At 37.5% G+C, this 24,055-nt stretch overlaps 1 protein-coding gene across 5 annotated transcripts in view; it reads right to left on the bottom strand.

Annotated features, from left to right (window-relative positions):
* CPLANE1 (ciliogenesis and planar polarity effector complex subunit 1) overlaps positions 1 to 24,055 on the bottom strand; it is a 202,807-nt gene that overhangs the window by 23,271 nt on the left and 155,481 nt on the right. For 3 of the 5 annotated variants that reach the window (XM_057495732.1, XM_057495735.1, XM_057495738.1), the window contains 6 exons: positions 22,046 to 22,299; positions 18,247 to 18,328; positions 12,523 to 12,687; positions 10,277 to 10,307; positions 9,625 to 9,756; positions 6,616 to 6,781 (listed from right to left, as the gene is read on the bottom strand). In XM_057495732.1, the coding sequence (XP_057351715.1) occupies positions 6,616 to 6,781; positions 9,625 to 9,756; positions 10,277 to 10,307; positions 12,523 to 12,687; positions 18,247 to 18,328; positions 22,046 to 22,299 (830 nt within the window). Of the gene's footprint in view, positions 1 to 6,615; positions 6,782 to 9,624; positions 9,757 to 10,276; positions 10,308 to 12,522; positions 12,688 to 18,246; positions 18,329 to 22,045; positions 22,300 to 24,055 lie in introns of those variants that run through there. The other 2 variants (XR_008995195.1, XR_008995199.1) reach the window with 2 other exon arrangements.

The following is a 24,055-nucleotide window of genomic DNA, read 5'->3' as shown; positions in this document are numbered from 1 at the left end:
GGGCGGGGCAGCCCTCTGGATGGCCTAGGGCACTGGTGGGGTCACAGGTGAGGGGTACATGTTCTGCCATGAGAACAAAGCCCCCTTGTGCCTCCTGGACTCTCCGCCGGTCTCCACTGTCTGTGCCGGTCAACCGTTCACAGGGAGCAGCCCCCGGGTCTGGACCAGTTAGCCGCACACAGGGAGAAGCCTCTGTGCTAAGCTATGTGATTGCTATAGGCGGGGCTGCTCCCTGGCTGTTCCGCAACAATGGCAGGTCAGCTGGTTTGCCTGCAGTGTCAGTGGTGGGGAAGGAACATCAGGCTGCTCATCGCCACGAGGGGCTTCGGAGCTGCATTGCCACCCTGGGGGCTACAGCACCTGAAATGCTTAAAGTTTCCAGGCTGCTGGGCTGAGTGTGCCAGGACGATTTTCTCCACCTGTTAAACCCTTGTCCCTTTAAGACTTTTTTTAAAATTTTTTATTAAGGTATGATTGACATACACTCTTATGAAGGTTTCACATGAAAAAAACAATGTGGTTACTATATTTACCCATATTATCAAGTATCCACCCATACCGCAATGCAGTCACTGTCCATCAGTGCAGCAAGTTGCCAGAGATCCACTATGTCCCTTCTCTGATACACTGTTCTCTCCGTGATCCCCCACACCATGTGTGCTAAACATTAGACCCCTCAATCCCTTTCTCTCTCCCTCCCCACTGCCCTCTCACACCCCTCCCCTTTGGTAATCAGTAGTTCATTCTTGGAGTCTGTGAGTCTGCTGCTATTTTGTTCCTTCAGTTTTGCTTCATTGTTATACTCCACAAATGAAATAAATCATTTGGCATTTGTCTTTCTCCACCTGGCTTATTTCACTGAGCATAACATCCTCCAGCTCATCCATGTTGTTGCAAATGGTAGGATTTGTTTCTTTCCTATGGCTGAATAGTATTCCACTGTATATATGTACCACCTCTTCTTTATCCATTCCTCTGCTGATGGACACTTAGGTTGCTTCCATATCTCGGCTATTGTAAAAAGTGCTGCAATAAACATAGGGGTACATATGTCTTTTTGAATCTGAGAACTTGTATTCTTTGGGTAAATTCCAAGGAGTGGGATTCCCGGGTCAAATGGTATTTATATTTTTAGTTTTTTGAGGAACTTCCATACTGCTTTCCACAATGGTTCAACTAACTTACATTCCCACCAGCAGAGTAGGAGGGTTTCCCTTTCTCCACATCCTCACTAGCATTTGTTGTTCTTAGTCTTTTCGATGCTGACCATCCTTACTGGTGTGAGGTGATATCTCATTGTGGTTTTAATTTGCATTTCCCTGAGGATTAGTGATGTGGAGCATTCCCTTTAAGACTTATAAAGAGCTCACTTTTCTTTTGTCCCAGGGCCGCCGGCTGTGGAAACCTGTTCGCAGTCTCAATCTCAATCAAAAAAAAAAAAGCAAGGAAAAGACCTTGCTTTTCCACTCCTCCAATATCCAGTGCACAATGCAATGTGTGTCTGTGCTCCCAGGGCAAACCACCAGGGCTGGTTATTTAGCAGTCCTGTGCTTCCACTCTCTCCCCACTCTGTTCCCTTCCTCCCACCGGTGATCTGGGGTGGGGGTAGTGATCAGGTCCTGCTGGGTCATGGATTTGTATCCTACCCTTTTCCATGAGATGTTGGGTTCTTGCAGATGTAGCCTGGCTCGTGTACTGTATCTTCTGGTCACTCTTTTATGAATAGCTGTATTTGCTGTATTTTCAATATATATATGGTTTTTGGAGGAGATTTGCACCACCCTACTCACACCGCCTCTTGAGAATCCTCCCAGTGCATAGATATTTATAATGGATATATCCTCTTGTTGAACTGACCCCTTTATCATTATGTAATGTCTTTGTCCCTTGTTACTTTATTTTGAAATCTATATTTTCTGATATAAGTATTGCTCCTCCTGCTTTTTTCTCCCTATTATTAGTATGAGCTATCTTTTTCCATCCCTTCACTTTTACTCCATGTTTGTCTTTGGTCTCCTTTGAGTCACTTTTAGGCAGCATATAGATGGGTCTTATTTTTTAATCCATTCTGCCATTCTATGTCTTTTGATTGCTGCATTCAGTCCATTTTCATTTAAGGTAATTATTGATAGATATGTACTTACCCCCATTTTGTTAATTGTTTCCTGGTTGTTTTTATATCTCCTCTGTTCCTTTTTTCTTCTCCTATACTCATTATTTGATGGATTTTTTTTAGTCTTGTGACTAGATTTTCTTTTCCTTTTTTTGTATGTGTCTGTACATATCTATTGTAGGCTTTCAATTTGTGGTTACCAAAGTTCAAGAGCAACCACCTTACTATATAGCAGTCTATCTCAAATTACTGATTACTCTATTTCAAACACAATCTAGAAGTACTTCCCCCCACCTTCTTCTTTTTCCTCCTCTACTCTTTATGTATTAGGTGTCATATTCTGCACTTTTTGTGTACCACTTGACTGATTTTGTGAATAATTTAATTTCATACTTGCCTGGTAAGTAATTGGTCTACTACCTTTACTGTGGATTTATTCTCACTGGTGAGAGCTATTTAGCCTTAGGAACATTTCCATCTGCAGCAGTCCCTTTAACATGTCCTGTAAGGCTGGCTTTATGGTGGTGAATTCCTTCAACTTTTGTTTATCTGTAAATTGTTTAATCCCTGCTTCAAATTTGAATGATAATCTCTCCAGGTAGAGGTTTCTTGGTTGGAGACACTTCTGTTTCATTACATTAAATATATCATGCCACTCCCTTCTGGCCTGTAAAGTTTCTGCTGAGATGTGTGCTGATAGATGAAGGGGTTTCCTTTATAAGTAATATTTTTTCTCTCTCTGGCTGCTTTCAACACTCTCCTTATCCTTGATCTTTAACATTTTAATTATTATATGTCTTCATGTTGTCTTCCTGGGGTCCCTTTTGTTAGGGGATCTCTGTGCTTCCATGACCTGAGAGACTATTTCTTTGCCTAGATTGGGGAAGTTTCAGCAATTATATCCTCAAAGAGACTTTCTATCCCTTTGTTTCCCTCTTCTCTTTCTGGTACCCCTATTATCTGAATATTTTTCTGTTTGGATTGGTCACACAGTTCTCTTATTATTCTTTCACTCCTATAGATCTTTTTTTCTGTTTTGGGTTTGTTTCTTTGCTCCCTAATTTCCAAACTGTTTATAATTTCTTTAACCTGTGAAAGGCTGTTATTAAATCTCTCCATTGTATGCTTCATTTCAGATGCTGTTTCTTCAGCTGAGTGGCTCTTTTGAAAGTTGTCTATCTTTTTGTTGAGGTCCTCCCTGAGATCTTGACTATTTTTGTGTAGACCTGTGAACATGTTTATGACTTTTACTTTGATGCCTTTATCTGAAGATTGGTGATTTCAGTTTCATTCAGCCCTCTTTCTGGTCCTTTGTCTTGTAGGGTTTTTTTGGAACAAATTCCTCTGCTTCATTTTTCCGGTGTTTCCTATGGAGTAATAGCTTTATGAAGGAGGTGCCCACTAGTGCCCAGAAGCTCAAGACACTTCACTTTCCAGTGTGGGAGCCCCAGTTGTTAGCACTGCAGTGGGCAGAGTGCCTGTCTGGCTTGTAGTGCTCTGATTTCAGGCTCACTGGATGCTTTGGCTGTGCCTTTGTGATCAGTGCAGAAGTCTCTGCTGGAGTTGCTATGGGCAGGGCCGCCCTCCACCTGGGCTGCAGCAGAGGAAGGGGCAGATGGGACCAGCGCTTGCCAGGAGAAAGGAGCTCCCAGGACTGGCTCCCACATTCAGTTCCCCGGCTGGGGCCGAGAAAAGTGGGAGGGTCTCCCTCTGCCTACCCAGCAGCAAGTTTGACACCACTGCCAGGCCAAGTGGGATGTCAACTGGTCATGCACACAGCGACAAGCCTCAGCGCTGCACCGCTAGAGCTGCCATGGGTGGAGCCACCCTCTACCTGGCCTGAAGCAATGGCAAAGGCCACAGGCAGCAGGACTGGTGCCTGTCAGGAGGAAGCTGCTCCTTGGTTTTGACTCCTGTTGGCAGTTCCCTGGCTGGGCCAAAACAGAGTCGAGAAAGCTGAAAGGGTCTCCCTCTTCCCAAGGGCAGCAAAGTCTGACTCTGCTGCGAGGCCAAGAGGGCCATTCACAGACTATGCAACATAGGGAGAAGACTCAAGGCATGTTTCCAGGGGAGTAATAGAGCATCTCTCGCTCCAGAGAGTTCCCAACCTGTTGGGTCAAGGGTGGGCTGAGGCGGTATTGTCCACCTGCCCTTTCCCCTGAGCAGAAAGTTCCATGTAACCCTTGCCCCCTGGCACCTCTCCTGCTACTGGGAAGTTTTTCGAACTGCCTGCTTTGCTTTTGTCTCAGAGGGGCCAGTAGAGCATGCCTGTTCTCCACAAACAGCTGGAATCTGTCTCACTGAGTGTTCCACCTGTCTTTGTTGTCCAGCTCCACTAATCACCAGAGCACTATGTAATATGGGTTCGTGTTCCCAGAGCAGATCTCCAGGGCCAGGTACTCAGGGATCCTGGGCCCCTGCTCCTTCCTTACTCTGTTCCTCTTCTTTCTGCCTGTGGACTGGGATCGGGGGAGGGCTTGGGTCCTGCCAGATCTTGGCTTTGCCACTTTACTCTTTCTATGAGGTCTTCTCTTCTTCCCCAGATGTAGGTAGTCAGTTCTGCAGTCTTCAGGTAGTTTTCAGGTTTAGTTGTATTTGCTGTATTTTCTTTTTTTATGAGTTTTTGGGGGGAGGTTTCCGCCTTGCCTTCTTAGTCCAGCATCTTTTTCCCAGAATGATGTTTTCAAATGTTTACCAAAACACTACTGCAGTAAATTCACTGTGAGTTGTTAACTCTTCCAAACTGTTGCACTAACTGACAAACTGGCAAACGTCAGCTACATATATATTCCAGCACATTTAAGTTACTGCTGAATCACTAATAAGATGATGTCCTTTTGCACACAACTGTGTTTATAAAACTGTGCAAGCAGAAGTGGACTCACTTTCTCAAGGTCCTATACAGAAATAGTAACAAATTAGTCTTACTGATTTCTGGTAGAAAACCAAATGAAAATGTTAATTACATTAGCTCTTCATCAATCCCATACCTTTACCCAAATAGAAGCTAAAAATAAAGAAACAAGGGTCTGCAATTGTGAAAGAGATACCACAAAGCCTATGAACCAAACAGTCTTGATGCCCTCAGAGTTAATTTATTCTAAATTTAAGCACAATTCTAACCATCTTGGGTATTTCCTTGGCTGACAAGGAGAGTGATATCAGAACCCTTCCTCCCTGTGGTGGAAGAACACACACATATGCACATGCACATCAAGATTCTGGTCATGCATATGATTTCACTTATTTTTGGAATATAAAAAATAAAACAAAATGAATAAAACAGCAGTAGACTCACAGACACTAAAAAGTGACTGGTGCTTATCATGGTGGAGGGGGAGGGAGATAAAGGGGCACAAAAATTCTCAATCATGGGGTCATGGGGATAGTAGTACAGCATGGAGAATATAGCCGATGATTCTGTAACATCTTCAATGTTGACAGATAGTAACTGCATTAGTGGGGGTAAGGATTTAATAATATGAGTAACTGATGAACCACTGTGTTGTAAACTTGAAACCAATATAAGATTATATATCCATGATACTTCAATAAAATAAAAAAGATTGTGGTCATGTACCTCTCAGTAGCCCTGAAGGTCATTACCATGTCCCCAAAGCTATCAACAAAATAGTATATTAACATCAGCATGCTCTCTCCAGGCACAAGAAGTAAAGTACACACCTTAAATAACAATTCACCTACTTAGTACACACCTTAAATAACAATTCACCTCCTTTTGCACCATTTGGTGCTTAAATGTGGCAACCTTATCTGGAAAATTCACTTACAGTGTTTCCCTAATGGTGCAGAAAAAAATGAATTACTCTTATATTTAATTTTATTTCAGATTATAAACTAAAACATAAACTGTAATCTAAGTATAATCTAAATGTGGTTTTCATAGTAATATGATTATCAGAGTAACACTAATTTGTTTCACCTTCTGAAGAAAAATACTTCTGATTTAGCTGTGGTGATGTCCACAGGCAGGGCTCAGTAAATAAATGATGAGTTTAAAGGGCAGTTGAAAAGTGTGCATGCACGCACCGATACACATATGGCATCGTGCTGTTGGTACACGACAGGACCATACTTTAAAAGCATATTTTGTAGATAACTTCTGGATAGGAAATTAAAATTTTTAAACGGCTTTACTACACACACAACCAGTTGTTCAGCTGCTATTGACTCTCATTGAAAATTAAGGAAACAACTCCAATTGGTCACCCAAACATCCAGCCTCTTCATTTGGTTAAAATGCTAGAGCTGTAATTAGCCTGAAAAAATACTTAAGATAGTTCAATAGCACATGGTTTACAGACTACCCTGCTATATCTTGTTAAGGTAATTTCTTAACATTTTCTGATGTAAGTAAAATGCTGACTTTTCTGTCAAGTAAAAAAAGTCATCTAAATTATGTGAGTCCTTTTCTTGAATATTTGCCAGGAAAACTATACATATTCTGTGATAATTCCATTAACCTTGACAGACAGACTTACCGGATTGTTCATGGGGCAAAAAGGATCATGTTCTTGCCCTCTCTTTTCTGCCAGCTGATTTAAGTAGTCTGCCATTCTTTCTCTTCGTTTTCTTTTCATCCAGACTTGAATCTCTCTTCTCTCCTCCTCAGTTCTCTGTGGACGTCTACCAGAAGAAGGCTGAATCCTGTGAAATTTAGCAGGCAGGGCATCACTTGATTTTAAATTTGTTAGAGAGATAAGAATTACCACAATGAAATAGTTTATTTGGAAAGATTTTGCCCCATCTCAAAAAGTAGTACACACTTGTAATCTCTAGTCTGCTTGCTCCAATCTGTCCCCTGAAATACACTGACAATGATCTCAGAATGGTCATCAATGACCTCTTCAGTCTTCATCCTACTAAACTTCTCTATTAACACTTGATACAATTGGCTTTTCCTGTCTGCTTTACACTCTCTCTTACCTGAGACTTTTTCTAACTCTCAAAACAATATGCAGTCTCCTACATTGGCTCCTTTCTTTTCTGCTCACCACTTCAGTATTAATGTCTGGTCTGTTTGGACTTTTTCACCTGAAATTTTCTGGACCATCTCATTCACTTCCAAAACTTAAAACACAAAGATGACTTCTAAGCTGCTGGCCTCTGGATTTAGGCTCATATTCACACTCATGCCCTTCTTCCCATGGGCTGGTCTGAGCTAATGACTGAGCGTGGTAGGGACAGTGTAGCTGGCCCATTTCTGAAACACATGGGACTCCTCTGGTGGGTAACTTTGGCTTGAACATCTCACCACTACCCCAGATGAAACTTTCTCAGAACTACACTGGACTCTGAGATCCTACTTATTCAGCCCTCTTCCTTCCCTCTCTCCTTCACAAGGTGGGAAAGGGAAAGACTTGCATTGTGGTTAGATGCTTCTCCTCACTTCTGGTTTTTCCCTCATTTCCCCTCACAGACATTCCTCCCAGTAAGTCTCTTGTATGTCAAATCTCTGCTATTCAGAGTATAAGCTAACACAGGCATACTGAGAGTGGTCCAAGTAAACAGATGGTGTGAGTTGAGGATCTGGGGTAGACTCATCACCTAGTGTGCAAAGAGGTCAGCATCCTAAGCAGAAGATGGGTCACAGATACAAATAATGTAGTTTATTATGAACAGCTGCTTTCTTAGTCTGTACTCTAGCATGTGCCAGGCAGAGGATGGCTACCCGAGCAACTCCCAGTTAAAATTCTTGGACACTGAGTCTCTAATGCTTCCCTGGGATAGACATTTCACATGTGTTGTCACAACCCGTTGCTGGAGGAATTTAGTGTGTCCTGTGGCTCTAGTGGGAGAGGATTCTTGGAAACTTGTGCCTGGAATTCCCCTGGAATTTACCCCTTGTACCTTTTCCCTTGGCTGATTTTGCTTGTAATTCTTTTATTGTAATGAATTAGTCATGAGTATGACTACATGAACTCTGTGTGTCCTCCTAGTGAATCACTGAACCTGGGGTTATCCTGGGACCCTTAACACAGGGTCAGACCCACACCGGCACTGCAGTCTGACAGCTGCCCCACCTCTGGCTTCTCCCCTTTTTCTGTCACAGGTGTTTCTCCAACTATATCTCTAGCTCATCTAAATCCTATTTTGGCATCTGCTTCTGGGAGGTCCTAAAACTAATATACCAATGAGTATTACCAGGTGAATATTCTCCTGGCACCTGATAACACATCCAAAACTACATTCTTAATCTTGCTAAAGAAATCACCATCAACTCATCATCCAAACAGAAAATCCTTCTCACTTCCTTCTGACAGCCTCCAAGTTTACTCATGATTGTTATCCACTCTCCATTCTGAGCCACCTCATCTTTAGACTACTGAAGTATGATCTCTAATTGGCTACGATTCTAGTTTATAGCTCTTTACTCACCCCCCCTACTACTTGCAGACAAGGTGTCCCTCCAGGGACAGCCAGATACTCTTTCCTTCCAATGCACAAACTCCAGTCACATCTTACTCCCTGCTCTCACCAGTCATCGCATCTTTGCGTATTATATTCTTGCTGCCTAGAATACCTTTTCTTCTAGTTATAAGCCACATAACTGCTACTGATCCTCTGAAATACAGCTCAAATACCATAACTGGTGAAGCTGCCTTCTCTAACTGACTCTTATCCCGAGTTCCCATAGCACACTGATAGAATTTGAACTTATGTTACACTTTTTATAGTTTTCTATTCAAGAGTAGAAACCATTTTATTTTTATTCCTACACATGTGACTGAAGGCAAACAAATTTGTTTTATAAGGAAGTTAGAGTTTACATAGTCTTGATAGGAGGTCATAATACAGTAGACAGTTCCACTAGTTAGGTAGAAATTGAGGGTTTTTTGCACATTGTATTCCAGTAACAGCCTTATATGTTCAATCATGATGCACTGCACTTCCCTGCGGTATTAGGTGAAACTGAACTAGGAAATAAAATATAACTGCTATTCGTAAGGCTGGTGATCTTACAGAAGCAAGCCAAACAAGGAAGCATCCACAAGACAGACAACCTTTATTCACTCAGGAACCAGTTCTTGGCCCAGGAAAGGCTGCAAGAAAAAAATTTTAACCTAATTTTCCAAGCAAAGGCTATTTAAAAGTATTCAAGGGCAGGGTAAAGTATTGAAGGTAAAATTCTTATGGTAAAGTACCATGAACTAAACCACTAATTACTCCTAAGAAGAAATAGGATTAAATTTACTTTGTATTTACTGTGATGAGCCCTTGGGAAAACTCACAGGACACAGATGTGCTATATTAGTTACATAAACCAGTCTCTCTACTGGTTTTGGGGATGGGGGAAGGAATGACACGTAAACATCACAAAATGTATTTCTGAAGAAAAAACATACTCTAAAATTTGAATTTGTTTCACAAAACTCACATTAAAATATGGCAAATTTTGAACCACATACATATTCTTAAACCACAATACAAATGGCAACTAGAAAGAACTTAGAGAAATAAATGAAAACAATGAATTGCTCAATGATTACCTGGAGATACTCCGAGCTTGTTGTTCTGTTAAGCCAAGCTCTTCACTGGAAACTCCATCTTTTGTTATAAGGTCATCAATAATATCTGCTATATCCGTTAATCCAGTCATCTGGAGTGGATCTACTGAAACACTTTGTTTGAAAATGCAATTTGAAAAATACAAGTAAGTACCTACAGCTTAATTACATTAAGCAAAAATGAACATGTAAAATGATGCTTTCTAAGACCATAAATTCACACAAAAATGAAAAACATATAATTACTGTTCCTTCTATTTATTTAATTCTAGTAAACCTCAGTGGAAATTCTAATCATCAATAACTAATGATTTCACACATGCTCTTAAAAAAGCAACCATTAGGCCTAGGAGACAACCTTTACCTGTACTACCTGCTGAAATGTAATACATATGTAATAGAAGAAAACATAGCAAATGGAGTCTTTAGTCTAATTACCTATACTGAAACAGTAAGGGATATAATAAACAATGCTCAGTCTCTTAAAATACCCTATTCTGAGTGGGAATTACTTATATTTCTTTACTCTACAAAAAAATAGGTAATATAGAAGTTCACATACATATGAATTTCTAGAACACATAACTTATACCAACTTTAAGTAAAATTATGAATTAGTTCTTAAGATACTTACCTCTCAAATAACTCATCACTTTTATTCACATCTTAAGAAAAAGAAACATTATTAATAAAAATTTCAAGTCAGTTATTTTTTTCAATTATTAACCTGATTTAGATATTATATAAGCAAAAGTTGAAATATTTTTAAACTTTCAAACTGGTTTAAAGATATATATGTATAGCATATTTATCCTCCTCTTGAATATGCTCACTGGTAGTGAATACTGTCCACATTTTAAGATTATTGCTTTTCTATCCAGAGTATTCTGATTAATATACTTTAGGGGGTAGACTCTTTCTTTGCTCAGTACACAATTTAGTATACTAGAGTACAATTTACTAAAAAACAAAAAAAACTCTGATGATTTATCTAATAGTAATATATTTGGGAAAATAATTTAAATCCAAGAAGCTGACATTTAAATGTCAGAGTCTGGACATTTGTGAGTTCTTAGCAATTAATTAAACTTAAGTATTAAGAAAAGCCTTAACTACAGAAAGAAAAAAATGATAATGGTGTAAGTATAAATTAATCAGATCTAAAAGGTTGGAATACTAAGAAATGAAACTGATTCCTTCTATCAAAGGGCAAAAAAGTGTTATATCCAAATAAATACACTTAAAAGTAGTTATATAGGAAGATTATATCCTTACTTTGTTTTCAAACCATTTTTGGAACTCTTCTTTTAGGACTGCCTTCACAATTTACAAAATAGAATAGATCAGCTTCATTCCTTGAAAATTACAATCCTTTTTTTTAAATCCCAAACAGTGACACTCAGCCTGATCATCTACTTCATTTATCAAAAATACCTCTGGATAACTTATGACTGTTACCAAAAATTAAATCCATCCTCAGATTAATTGCCACTATTAAAAACACTCAGAAAAATGTGCTGAAAAATGGAAATCAATTTCAGAAGAGGAAATCTAAGCTATTTTTGAGCACTAGAAATAAGGGAATGACTATACATCTTTCCAAGGCACTAACTTTGGAGAAGAAAACACCCATTAGGATATCTAAATTCTGTACTTTAAAAAAAAATGTTTGATTTATTTCTAAATTTATATTCAAACATTGAATACTAGAGAAAAAATTATCTTTATATGTGTTGTGCCACTTATTGACATTCCCCCTTTTTCTCTTTTGCATCGAAGAAGGTATTACAACCCTGAATCACCTCTTTAACCTGGTACTTTTAATTTCTCTTTTCTGCTACTTTCCTTTCTTCTTCCTTTATACATTAGAGAGTTTATATTTATTCCCACCTTGAAATGATCAACTAGATGATTTATATACAATAAATACTTAACCTTCACAACAACTCTGTGAAGTGGAATTGATTATCCCCATATGATGATGAATAAAATACAAATGGAATCTAGAAAGAACTTAGAGAAATAAGTGAAAAGACTTAAAGCCAGCCTCTTAAAGCTTTTCTTTTATTTAAATAACAGCATTGCCATTTTAAAATAGCATTTTTTACTGTTTATATTACTTTAATAATGGTTATAAAATATTTTAAACACTCAATAAATTAATCATTATTGACCATCAATATATATGAGCAAAAAAATATTTTTCAAATACAAGGGCAAAAAAAAAAATCCAAGGTCAGTGGTTCTCCTGTTATATTTATTATGAACTATTATTCAAATGACAAAATATATTTATTAGGACTAAAGAACTGCAGTTTTAACTGCCAGCTCCAAATGAAATGGAATGGAGAGTGGCATTAAACTTTTCTAAGTCTCAATATATTCAGTAATAAAATAGGGATAATAATGGTATCTACTCACAGGTCAATGAGGCTTACACCAGTTCGGGTATGGGTAAAACAGCAATGTCTGTCATGTGGCAGAGGCTCAATGAATTACAGCTATTATTTTGTTTTCAAATTAAAACTCAAGATTGTCATTAATTTTCAGTTTCGATTACTCAATTTTTATAAAAATCAAACATAGTAATTCCAGCTGCTATATACTTAGCATTGACATTATTATTAATAATAACAGAGACATCTAGCCTTATCTTATAATCCTATCTTACAAGAGATATGAAATATACTTGCAGTATATTTTAGGAAGATGGCAAAAAAACTTTCATATGAATGGCACAATTTTCAACTTTCTTTCCCCTGAAATTTATAAATATGCAAAGTGGCTTCACAAACTCATCACAACTATATTCCCAACAAATACTCTTCAGTAAAAGTATATTGGAACAAGAGTATAAATGAAAAAAGCAAAGAATAATACCAGGAGAAGTCGTATTCTGTTCACTGAAAAAGCTGACAGCTGAATCAGCAGAAGGGAACACCCTGGTTTTCTGACTACAGTGAGTTTCTGTTACTGAAAATTCAGCTTCTGAAGTCTCTTCTTTTTCATTCTGATCTTCCTTATCCACATGAGACAGGAAATGCACTAATCCAGAATATATATTACAATTAAAAAGCAGAGGAAAAAAAACACATGGAAAAGATATGACTTAGCTAACACTTCTACATGGTAACAGATATATTAGAAGTTTGAAACATATTATTCCAATAGATTTTAACTATATAAAAATGAAATGATTTGATATTTAAAATTTAAACTCTCTCACAATAAAAACTACTAAATCTATGATCAACTTCAGAAAACATGGCAGATTGAGCTAAAGTGGATAGGACCATGCTCTATAATAAAAACATAGAAGAAATGCTAAATTTTAAAAAATAGATTTATATACAACCAAGCCCTGTAAATAAAAAAAAAACCTGGTACTAGAAAAGAAAAAAGGAATTCAAAGCTGGGCAATGGTGCTGGAGTAGTCCACAGAGGAACAGGAGATGTGGTTTCTGCAGACTGCAGTGAGAGGTCTGAGCTACTTTCATATGGCCTAGAATGGTGAAGGAGAGCTCTAGCTATGAAATGGGGATAAGAAAACCCTGCCTTGGAGAACAGCAAAGAAGTTCTCTTTCTGCATGAGTAGTGGATAGGAGGAAAATAAGTCAACTCAAAATTCAAAGCTCCTGTCTTGCCACAAGCTGTTGTGGTATCTGAATTTATACTATCTGTGTAGTACAGCAACTCCAAGCCAAGAAGTATATATCCCCAATTTTTTTCCAACTTCAATGACTGCAAGAAGCAAATAAAAAAAACACTCCAAAGACAAACATACACAACCCAGCAGAACCTCCCCCCAGGATAAAAAATTTACAAATCACACAAAGAAACAAAAAAACATGAATGAGTTAGTACACAGATTCTACAACTGAGAACATGAACACATGATATAAAACAATCTAAAAGAGCATAACATAATTACTAAAATAATTAAATAGGTAAAAGGAGGCATAGAAACCACAATAAAAGAACAGGACACTACATCCAAAAAACAAATAGATTTGAAAAAAAAACAACTAGACATTAAGGATGTAGTCAAGAGTGGGTGGATGGTGAAGTAGATGAAAGGGAAAAATTAGTGAGACTGTTTGATATCTTGATCTGGGTGATGGTTACATGAGTGTTACAGAAGTCAAAAATCATTAGGCTGTACAAAGATTTTATTATATGTATCTCAACATAAATTTTTTTAAAAAAGAATGTACTCAAAAATTAAAATCCTACAACAAAGATGACAAAACAGAAGAGAGAATTAGTAAACTAAAAGATAGATCTGAGCACTTTCATGGAGAGATAAAAAGGTAGAAATTAAGAAGTGGTTAAGAGACAGGGAATAGAGTGAGAAGGTACAACATGACTTTTTTTTTAATTAGGGTATTATTGATAAACACTCTTGTGAAGGTTTCACATGAAAAAAAACAATGTGGTTACTACATTCACCCATATTATCAAGTCCCCACCCATACCCCATTGCAGTAACTGTCCATCAGAATAGTAAAGATGCCACAGATTCACTATTTGCCTTCTTTGTGCTACACTGTTTTCCCCATGAACCCTCACACCATGTGTACTAAACATGATACCCCTCAATTCCCATCTGCCTCCCTCCCACACCCCTCCCCTTTGGTAACCACTAGTCCCTTCTTGGAGTCTGTGAGTCTGCTGCTGTGTTCATTCAGTTTTCCTTCAGGTACAACATGCCTTTAATAAGTGCTTTAGAAAACAGAACAGAAAGAATGGGGAGGAAGCAAAACTCCAAAAAAATAAAAACATTCCCAAAGTTAAACCTGCAAATTAAAAAATCATTCCCACTCCCTTATAGAATAAAAAGTAATAAACACCTAGATGAAGTGTCAAAATGCAAAAATAAACAAAAAATAAAGGGAAATTTGTAAAAGCAATCAGGATAGAAGAACAGCAATCAGACAGCACATAAGTAGTATAAACCACCATAAATTAGAGATGTCAGTAGATAATGTATAACTCTTTTAATCTTTAAAATGCAGAGGGAAATAAGCATCAGCCTAGAATTCTATATTCAGCTATAAGCCATCACTCATGAGTTGTAGTAATTTAAAGCTATTTTCAAAGACTGGAAGAATTTACAGGCTCTATATGAAGAACTAATAAAGGAAAAAAGAAGGGAACAGTCCTCAAATAAGTGGATACAAGAAGCAACGTGGACAACAGCCACACAACATAAAATCCAGAGTGCATCACAGGCAATAAGGGTATTATTTCATGAAACTTGTATTTTGGTTTTATGTGTTTATTGTTTACATATTTACATTATTTAGTTACAATTTTTTTTAAGTGAGGACAAATAAACTGGCAAACATACTGATAAATTTAAATAAGTATTAATTTTCAAAAATAAAGAAAAAAGACTAAATGGGAGCATTAAAAACAAGGTAGAGCTAAAATACTAGAAAACAGTATCAGAGGAGATGGGGGAAGCAGATCATGGTTAAAAGGTCTAAAATTCTTATTGTTTGATATGCAAATATAGTCATCTTAAATTTTAACTTAACTATGAATGTCAAAAATTCAAGTTTAATAATCACTAAGAGATTAAAAATAGAATGTGTGATTTCTGAACCAAGAGAGGAGGAAAGAGAGAATATAGAAAATTCAATCCAACAGAAGGAAAGTAAGAAGGACCAAAAGTAAATACACTAGGAAGCACAAAAAAATTACAGAAATAAGCAAAAATATATCAGTAATCACAATAAATAGAAACTGATTTTACTTGATGACTAAAACAGATTATCTAATTATTTAAAAGAATGAAACCCAGTTATATACTGGACACAACCACAACATAATCACTCAGCTTAAAAGTAAAGGTATGCCTAATTTATAGGAAACAGAGGGGACAGAAGAACATGTTAAATAACACCACAGACACATCTCCTCAGGCAAGGGAAACAAAATAAAAAATGAACCATTGGGACTACATCAAGCTAAAAGGCTTCTGTACAGCAACAGACACATCAGCAGAATAAAAAGGCATCCTACAGTATGGGAGAATATATTCATAAATGACATACCTGAAAAGAAGTTAACATCCAAAATATATAAAGAACTCACATGCCTCAACACCCAAAAAGTAAATAACCTGATTAAAAAATGGGCAGAGGATATGAACAGACAATTCTCCAAAGATGAAATTCAGATGGCCCAACAGGCAGATGAAAAGATGCTCCACATCACTAATGAGCAGGGAAATACAAATTAAAACCAATAAAGAAGACGTGGTACATATACACAATGGAATATTATTCAGCCATAAGAAAGAAACAAATTCTACCATTTGTAAAAACATGGATGGAGCTAGAGGGTATTATGCTCAGTGAAATAATACAGGCAGAGAAAGACAAATACCAAATGATTTCCCTCATTTGTGGAGTATAACAAAAAGCAAAAATGAAGGAACAAAATAGCAGCAGACTCACAGACTCCAAGAAGGGACTAGTGGTTACCAAAGGGGAGGGTTGTGGGAGGGTGGGTGGGGAGGGAGAAGAGGATTGTGGAGTATCATGATTGGTGCACATGATTTGTGTGGGGTCACAGAAAAGACAGTGTAGCTCAGAGAAGACAAATAGGGACTCTGTGGCATCTTACTACACTGATGGACAGTGACTGCAATGGGGTATGGGGAGAACTCGATAATAAGGGTGAATGTAATAACCACATTGTTTTCCTTGTGAAACCTTCATAAAAGTGTAGATCAATGATACCTTAATTTTTAAAAAATGACACCATAGAGACTCAATTAGCAAATCCAGATTCTGAAAAATACATGAGGACAAACAGCCATGTTTGTTCAACAAATAAATTGCAAGGGGAGAAAGAGAAATAGAGGAGGAACCCAGAAGTTAAAAGATACTTATCAGCCATCAACCAATTGCCATCCTCAACCTGAATTTCAACTAGAACATATAGAAAACTATTTTTTTAATGAAACAACTAGCAACATTTGAATACTAATTAGATAGATGACAATATTAAGATTTTTTTAGTGGAGTGACAATGTTATTATAGCATATAAGAATCATGTCTATGTTTATCAAAAAGGAGCCTTATCTTTAGGAGATACATATGAAAAGGTGGGAAGAGTGAGTGGGTACATATATAAAACAGGATTTGCCATGCATGAGTTGATAATTGTTAAAGTAGGTTGTAAGGTACATGAAGATTAGTTATATTATTCTGTCTTCTATATTATTCTGTTTGTAGTTTTCTGTAATATTTTTAAAAATAAGAAGTACCAAAAAAGATACACTGGCAAAAGAAAGCAGGATTGAAAATACTAATATTTGACAAAATTGATTTTGAGTCAAAAGCATTATTGGGGATAAAGAAGGCCATTACTTAGTGATAAAAGGGACAAAATTCCACAAAAAAATATAAATTATGAACTATATGTATTTTATAACATAGCCTCAATTCTATAAAGCAACATCTAACAGAATTACAAGGAGAAATAAACAACTTTTATTGTGGGCAATTTCTAATGCACCCTTCTGAGACATGAATAGGTGAAACAAACTAAAAAATAAAAATTATATAGACAATTTGGACAATACAACTTAGAAGCTTGATGAAACATAAATATACCCTACACAAACCAACAGAAAATGCTTATTTTTTTTGCAAATAAATACAGAACATTTATAAAAACTGACTAGTAGGCCACAAAGAAAACTTTGGCAAATGTAAGAATTGATACTGTACACTCACCTAATCACAATACAATGAAAATGGAAATCAATTGCAAAAATACAGTTCAAGCTTCATAATAATTGTAAGCTGAAAACCTATTTTATGAAGTAAGGAAGAAATCTTAATACAAATTACAAACTATTTAGGTCTGAAAAACATGAAAAGAGGTACATATCAACATTCTTCTCTAGTTCCTTGCCGCAGCATGTATTAGGAAAACAGAAGGAATGAAGTTAGGAAAAAACTAACAAGTCAAGTCCCTAAGGGCAGAAGAAATAATAAAGCTAACAAGATAAATTTATGAAAATGAAAATTAAGAAACAATAGAACCAACAAACTGTAGCCTGATTTCTTAAAAAGCCATATTAAATTGCTGACAAGACTAAATGAGAAAGAGAATGTACATATAAACAACACCTATAATGCAGTAAAAAAATTTTTAAGGAACTACCCTAATTTCATTCTCTCAATAAGACATGTAAAAGCTTAGTATTTCACCATTGCCCAGCTTTTTAATCAGAACCTCAAATTCCAGCTTAGAGGATAATCACGGACATACAGCACCCTCAGCAAAAAGCTCTGTGCATTTCTCACAGTGTGTGACCAGCAGTGTGGAGTCACAAAAACTAAGATCAGCCATGCTGCCCCAATCTAGTATATAAAAGCCAGAGAAATTGACAGCATTGTTTTCTCAAAAAAAAAGCCTCAGTGGGAATTAGTAATGTTATCACAAAAATAATACTAATCTAAAAACTGGGGGGCAGATGGCTTCAACTCACAAATGAATACTATTACTGGTTCTGGCACTCCCAAAAGTCAATGCTTAATTCTTTCAAAGGCTTTAGTCCCACCCCCAAGCCCCCAACAAACCTTCAGAAATGCTAACGGTTTTTGAAGCCAAGGTTTTTTCCATATTTTCAGAAGACAATTCAATGTGACCCACAGGTTCAAGCTATAGTAAAACACACACAACAAAATAACTTACAAATTGTAAAGTTTGATAATTTCATAAATTTCATAAACAATTTTATGTAGGTTTTAAACATTTGCACTTTGTAACAAATTAAAGAAATGGGATTAAATCCAATACGAACTAACTGATGGGGATCTATGAAAAGGAGGAAAATTTTACTTATTGGTAGCTCACCTGATTTAATCTTTTAAGAGGCTCAGGAAAATAGCATCATATAATTTTAGAATGGGGAGGGACAATAATTGACATTTATACAAAATTTTTCATTTTGAAGATGAGGAACAAGGCTCAGAGAAACTCAATAACTTTCTTGGTGGCAGAACATGGATTTGAATCCAGGTCTTCAACACTCCCAGTCAGTGCTTGTCCACAGCACCCTTCTGCTTTTTCCAGGCCTAAAAGCTGTTTTCATTACTCAACAAGTCAAAATGTCTGTATTTTTTTTAGATGTGCATTATAATAGGATGACAACATTTCAAACCAATATGCCAAATCTTTCATTTAAATTAATGCCATTTCCTTCAAAGTAGTTGTCTTGGAAGACTAAATACTTACAGGTTTTCATCAACCATTCTTAGAACTCTCCCTTTGAAATTGTCTCCTAGGCTTGTGCTACAATTATTAATAACCATTCTGATGGTCTCTGATATATAAATGTGATTTTATTACTGTCTAAGAGACCAAAGACAGCCATTAAATAAACATTTATGAAATGCCTCTCATGTACCAAGCAAAAAACATAGTCCCAACCCTCTAGTCTTAAGAGGCTTGGTCAAAAAGGACATTTATATGAATTTGAGGGAAATTTTTCAAAATGCATGTGTGTGACCTATATTCTCCCCCTTGCCAAGCCACCACCACCCTCTCCTGCCCCCAATCCCCACTCCCAATTCTGTAGGGCTACCATTTACATTTTGAAAAAGCATCCCAAGTGATCTTGACATGCACAGTTGCCCTTTTATCTAATGGACCCAGATCTGTGGGTCTCCTTCAGCTTGCTTTCTCCTGAATCTCTTCCTGCCTCAGACCATTCCTTCCCAAGAGTTGCTGTTGAATCTTCACCCTTAAAAGTTAGTGTACCCACAGAATTCTGTCCTTTACCCTGGTTTTTTTCCTTCCTAAGTGAGTGCCTTATTATGATTTGAACTTTCTCCTACTTGATGATGTTAACATCTGTACCATCAACCCAGATCTTGCTCCTAAGCTCCAGAAGCATATATTCAACTGCCTACTAATCACACAGCACCTCAAATTTAGCATGTCCCTGAAAGAAATCACTGTGTCCCCCTCCTCCCAAAACACACATACTTCCTTTTTCCTAGTTTGGAAAATGACTTCACCATTCAAGCAGGCCAGAGATCTGGACACTACTGTGAACCTCTGTGTTCTTCACCTTCCCACAGCCATCAACCTCTAAATCCTGCTATGTCTTAGTTTTGTTATTGTTTCTTGGCTTGGTATTCAGAGGGTCCCAAACACCAAAAAGTAGACCCAGTAGATCTAGCTACGTAAGAATCATTTATGAAGCTTGTTAATAATACAGATTCCTCAGCTCCACCCCAGGCCTACCTAAAATCAGAATCTCAGGGGTTTGGGGCCCATGAGTTTGCATTTCTGGCAAGTTCCCAAGATGATTCTAATGAACAGCCAGTGTAGAACCACTATGACTCAAGTAATCTCCCTGTTCCAGGTTTTGCCCTCTCTAATCTACCTCCACACTGATGCCAGTGTGTCTGATCACATTTGCTAAAAATTCTTCAATGATTCCCCACTGCCTGCTATCAGGATAAAATCCTAATCACCTGGCAAGGCAAACAATACTTTCCATCCTTCCTTACCTGCTCCTACCTACCTCTGCTGTCAGATGTCTCAAAGCCCCAGTCCATCACCAGCTAACACTTGATACAGTCCTCCAAATACTCCCTGCCATTTGACACCTTTCTACTTTTGCTCACAATGTTTCATCAGCTATTCCTTATCTAACTGATGAATGTTGATTCACTATCTGCTCAAGAGTCACCTCTGCAAAGCCTTCTCTGATGGCACAGCTTTACTTACCGGTCCTGTCACAATAGGACATGTGTACCTATGTGTGTGTGTCCTCACTGCATACTGTTTGTATGTATTATATAATACGTGTGTCTTCCTTTATTAGATTCTAAGCTCCTTGAGAGTAGGGACTCTGCCTTATTTACCTTTCTATTCCCAGAACTTAGCACAGGTTTTAACATCTAGTAGACGCTCAATAAATGTCTACTGAGGAACAAATGATTCATGGATTCTGGCAAGAGTGAGCAAACCAGGATCAAGACTAGATTCAGGTGTAAGTAACATATCTGTCTTTCCGTACTAGAACAGAGGGTAGTTTTGAAAGAGATTCCTGGAATAAGGAGTTCCAAGGACAACTCTGACAGTCAACAGCTATTTGGAAGTTGACAGATCTAAGTTCGGCTTAAAAACAAAAAGGAAAACAACCAAATAAATATCATAGTAGCATTACTTAAAAGTAATCCTACCTCATATATTTTTTTGTGTAGTTTCACATATGTTTAATCTTAACATTTTTATATGTGTTAAATGTTTCAATTAAAGAAATACTATAAATCTAATAAATATGTCTTTTAAAAATGTCAACATACCAGCAACCTGAAATCTTTGTTAGGTAAGTTAATGACAGAATTCTTAATCTGCAGACCAGTTTGCATTTCCCAGTATAGAACTTTAACACAAAATATTTTTACTGTATGTTCTTCAGTCTTCATTTTATATCAATGTTACTTGCTAAAAAGGCAGTACAGGATGGAGAAGACAATTAATGACTTTATAACATCTTACTCTGTTAATAGACAGTGACTGCAATGGAGGAAATGACGACTTGAATGTTGAAACCACTGTGTTGTTTATGTGAAACCATCGTAAGATTGTGTATCAATGATACTTTAATAAAAAAAAGAAAAAAAGACTAACATAAAATTTTACTTCCTGAGGAAAAAAAAGACAGGATGTTTGTGCAAAATAATTAACTTTTGAGACTTCCTTTCTATTTGTCTAAATGCAGTGATATACCAATATACATAAACACTAATCTCTTTATTATGAGTACTTTTTAAAGATACAAAAAAAAATCTACGGACTATTATTTTGATTGTATAAAATATTTAAAAGAAACTGAGAATTATATATATAAGAACAACAATATTTATAAAGCTATAAAAATCTTGCTGCAGAAAATGATAATTATGAGCAGGGTTTTTAAAAACCACATTCTGGTTTTATAATTCATATGTTTCTTTTCCTGATAGGAGTCCTGGGTTCACTTCCTAAAAGCTTAAGGCAGTTTTTCCCAACTAAGGTTGATTTTGTCCCCAGGGAATATTTGGTAATGTCTAGAGACATTTTTTATTATTACTGCTGGGAAGAATGCTACTGACAGCTAGTGGGTAAAGACCAGAGATGCTACCAAACATCCCAAATGCATGGGACAGCCTCCCACAAAAGAATCATTTCACCCAAGTGTCAATAATGCTGAGTCTGAGAAACCCTAGCTTAAAGAAACAAAATTTCCATTTTGAAAAATCAAGTGTCTTAAATTATATCACACTACAAATCTAATAGCCCGGTAACAAATTATTAACAAACATAACAAAAACAAAAACAAAACTAAAATAAAGACAGTTTTTAAAATAAAGTGTTTACCTTATCACAATGTTGGTCTAGTATTTCGTGTCTGGGGAGATCCTGCTCTATGTTTTCAGCAATGGTCTGTATTGCTAACAGCTGTTCATCAAATTGCTGAAGCTTAGAGGTGAAATGCTCTAGTCGGCGAGCGGAAGACCTCCGTGTGGGACGAGGGGCAGGAACAGCCTCCAGTAGTTCCCACAGCAGATAATCTTCTGCAGCATCTGACTTTAAGTTCTGTTCTTTGAATCGAAAGTCTGGCTTTGGTATACCTATGTATTAATAAAGAAAACATCAGAATTTATTATAATTAAGGATTAAGTAGACGTTGATGATCTAATTTTTTTTTGAAGACTTCATTTTAAGTCAACATGACATTCCCTTCCAAATCAGTTTTAGTATACTTAGAAATACTATTTCAACTTCTTTAACTTCTAGGATTTGTCTTTGTTTTGAAGTAAGAATATGTGTTACTATTACCACAAAGCTCCATATACAAGGCAATTTGAATGTTTGCATGTTGCTTTTATCCTCTGCTCCAAAAATATACTTCAATATACAACTTTAATATTTTTATGACTTTTTAAAACTACTTGAATCACACAGTAAAAGCTAGGCCCAATGTTGCTCTTTACTGACTGCATGGGATCTCAGACAGGCATTGTCTTCTGAGACCAACACCAAAGCCAATGACTCTCCCTGCTCTTAAACTCAATTGATTCTTGTCCCAGATTTGAAACACTTCTTTTTTAAGCATGTTCTTTTCTGGCTTCTGGGTCTCCTCCTCCCTGTGTTGCCCTTCCTTCTTAGTCATCTTCTTGTCTTCACTTCTGCCTCCCCTTCCTTTTACCATGAGTATTTCCAGGGTTCCAGTCTCAGCTCACTTCTCTCTCACCCTACCTACTCTCTCTGAGTGATGTCACTGACTCTGAAATTGATATGGCACTCTTTCTGATCTCCAGCCCCTTTAACCCATCTGTGTCCTGGACATCTCCTTTAGGTTGTCACAAAGCCTGTCAAACCAAACTCATCGCTTCTGCCTCTCCAATTTGCTCCCTCTTTTAAATTCTCAGCTCAGTGAACAGCACTATCATTTGTCAGTATCCAAAGCAGAGGCCTGAGAGCCATTCAAGATTCTTCTCTTTCCTTCAGATAGAAGGTGACACCAAATATTGGTGATTTATCTACCAAACATCTATCTCCATTCCTACTACCACTGCTCAGCAGAATCTTTCACAACAGATGGACCCCAAATAGTATCCCTGTCTCTAACTCATTTTCACTCCCACCTAGTCCATCTTCTACACAGTCCTAAGAGAGATCTTTTAAAATACAAATTGTTATTGAAAGGAAGGAGCGACACACAGCAGCAATTCACCGGAGAATTCCACTCTACTGGGGAAAGGTGCTGGGTTATATAGGAAAGGGCATGGGGTGATTGTGGTGTTACTTCTACGGGGCTGGTGGCTATTGGCTAGGGGCTGGGATTAGGGGGGCGAGGGGTGATTGGGGTTCAGGTGGCGCCAGTGGGAACCGAGGACCCGGAAGAGAAGCAGGAAGTTTGCCATCTTATGGGTGGGGGTCCTTCATTCCCCCCTTTCTCCTCTATGGGGTTGTGGACATTGCTTTCTCTCTGACTGCTTCCTGCTGAACGGGGGCGGAGAAGGGAGTGAGGGCTTGAGGACTGGGAGGAAAGGGTTGATAGGACTCCCCACAGTCAGGACGAGTAGATGTGGACTTCTTCAGGTTGGAAATCAATGAAGGTTCCCTGTAACCATAGGTCGAGGACCTGTTGATTCCAATGGTGCCAAGAGGATACGGGTGCCAGAAGCCAGGCGTCTGCAGCCATTGTTTCCAGGAACAGTTTCCAGCGGAGAGAGGGGTCCATCTCAGCGTGTGGTGAGGAGGTTACGTGAGGGTGAGGGATCTTCTGTGGCTAAAAGCTGGTAGTTCCTGAGTAAAAGCTGGTTGAAAGTTTGATTAGAGATTTTTCCAACTTCGGATTTGATGAACTTTATTATACAGGGT

The sequence above is a fragment of the Manis pentadactyla genome, chromosome 2 (genome assembly GCF_030020395.1).
Source record: "Manis pentadactyla isolate mManPen7 chromosome 2, mManPen7.hap1, whole genome shotgun sequence".
In the NCBI taxonomy this organism is placed as follows: domain Eukaryota; kingdom Metazoa; phylum Chordata; class Mammalia; order Pholidota; family Manidae; genus Manis; species Manis pentadactyla.
This window is presented reverse-complemented; position numbering and strand designations above follow the sequence as displayed.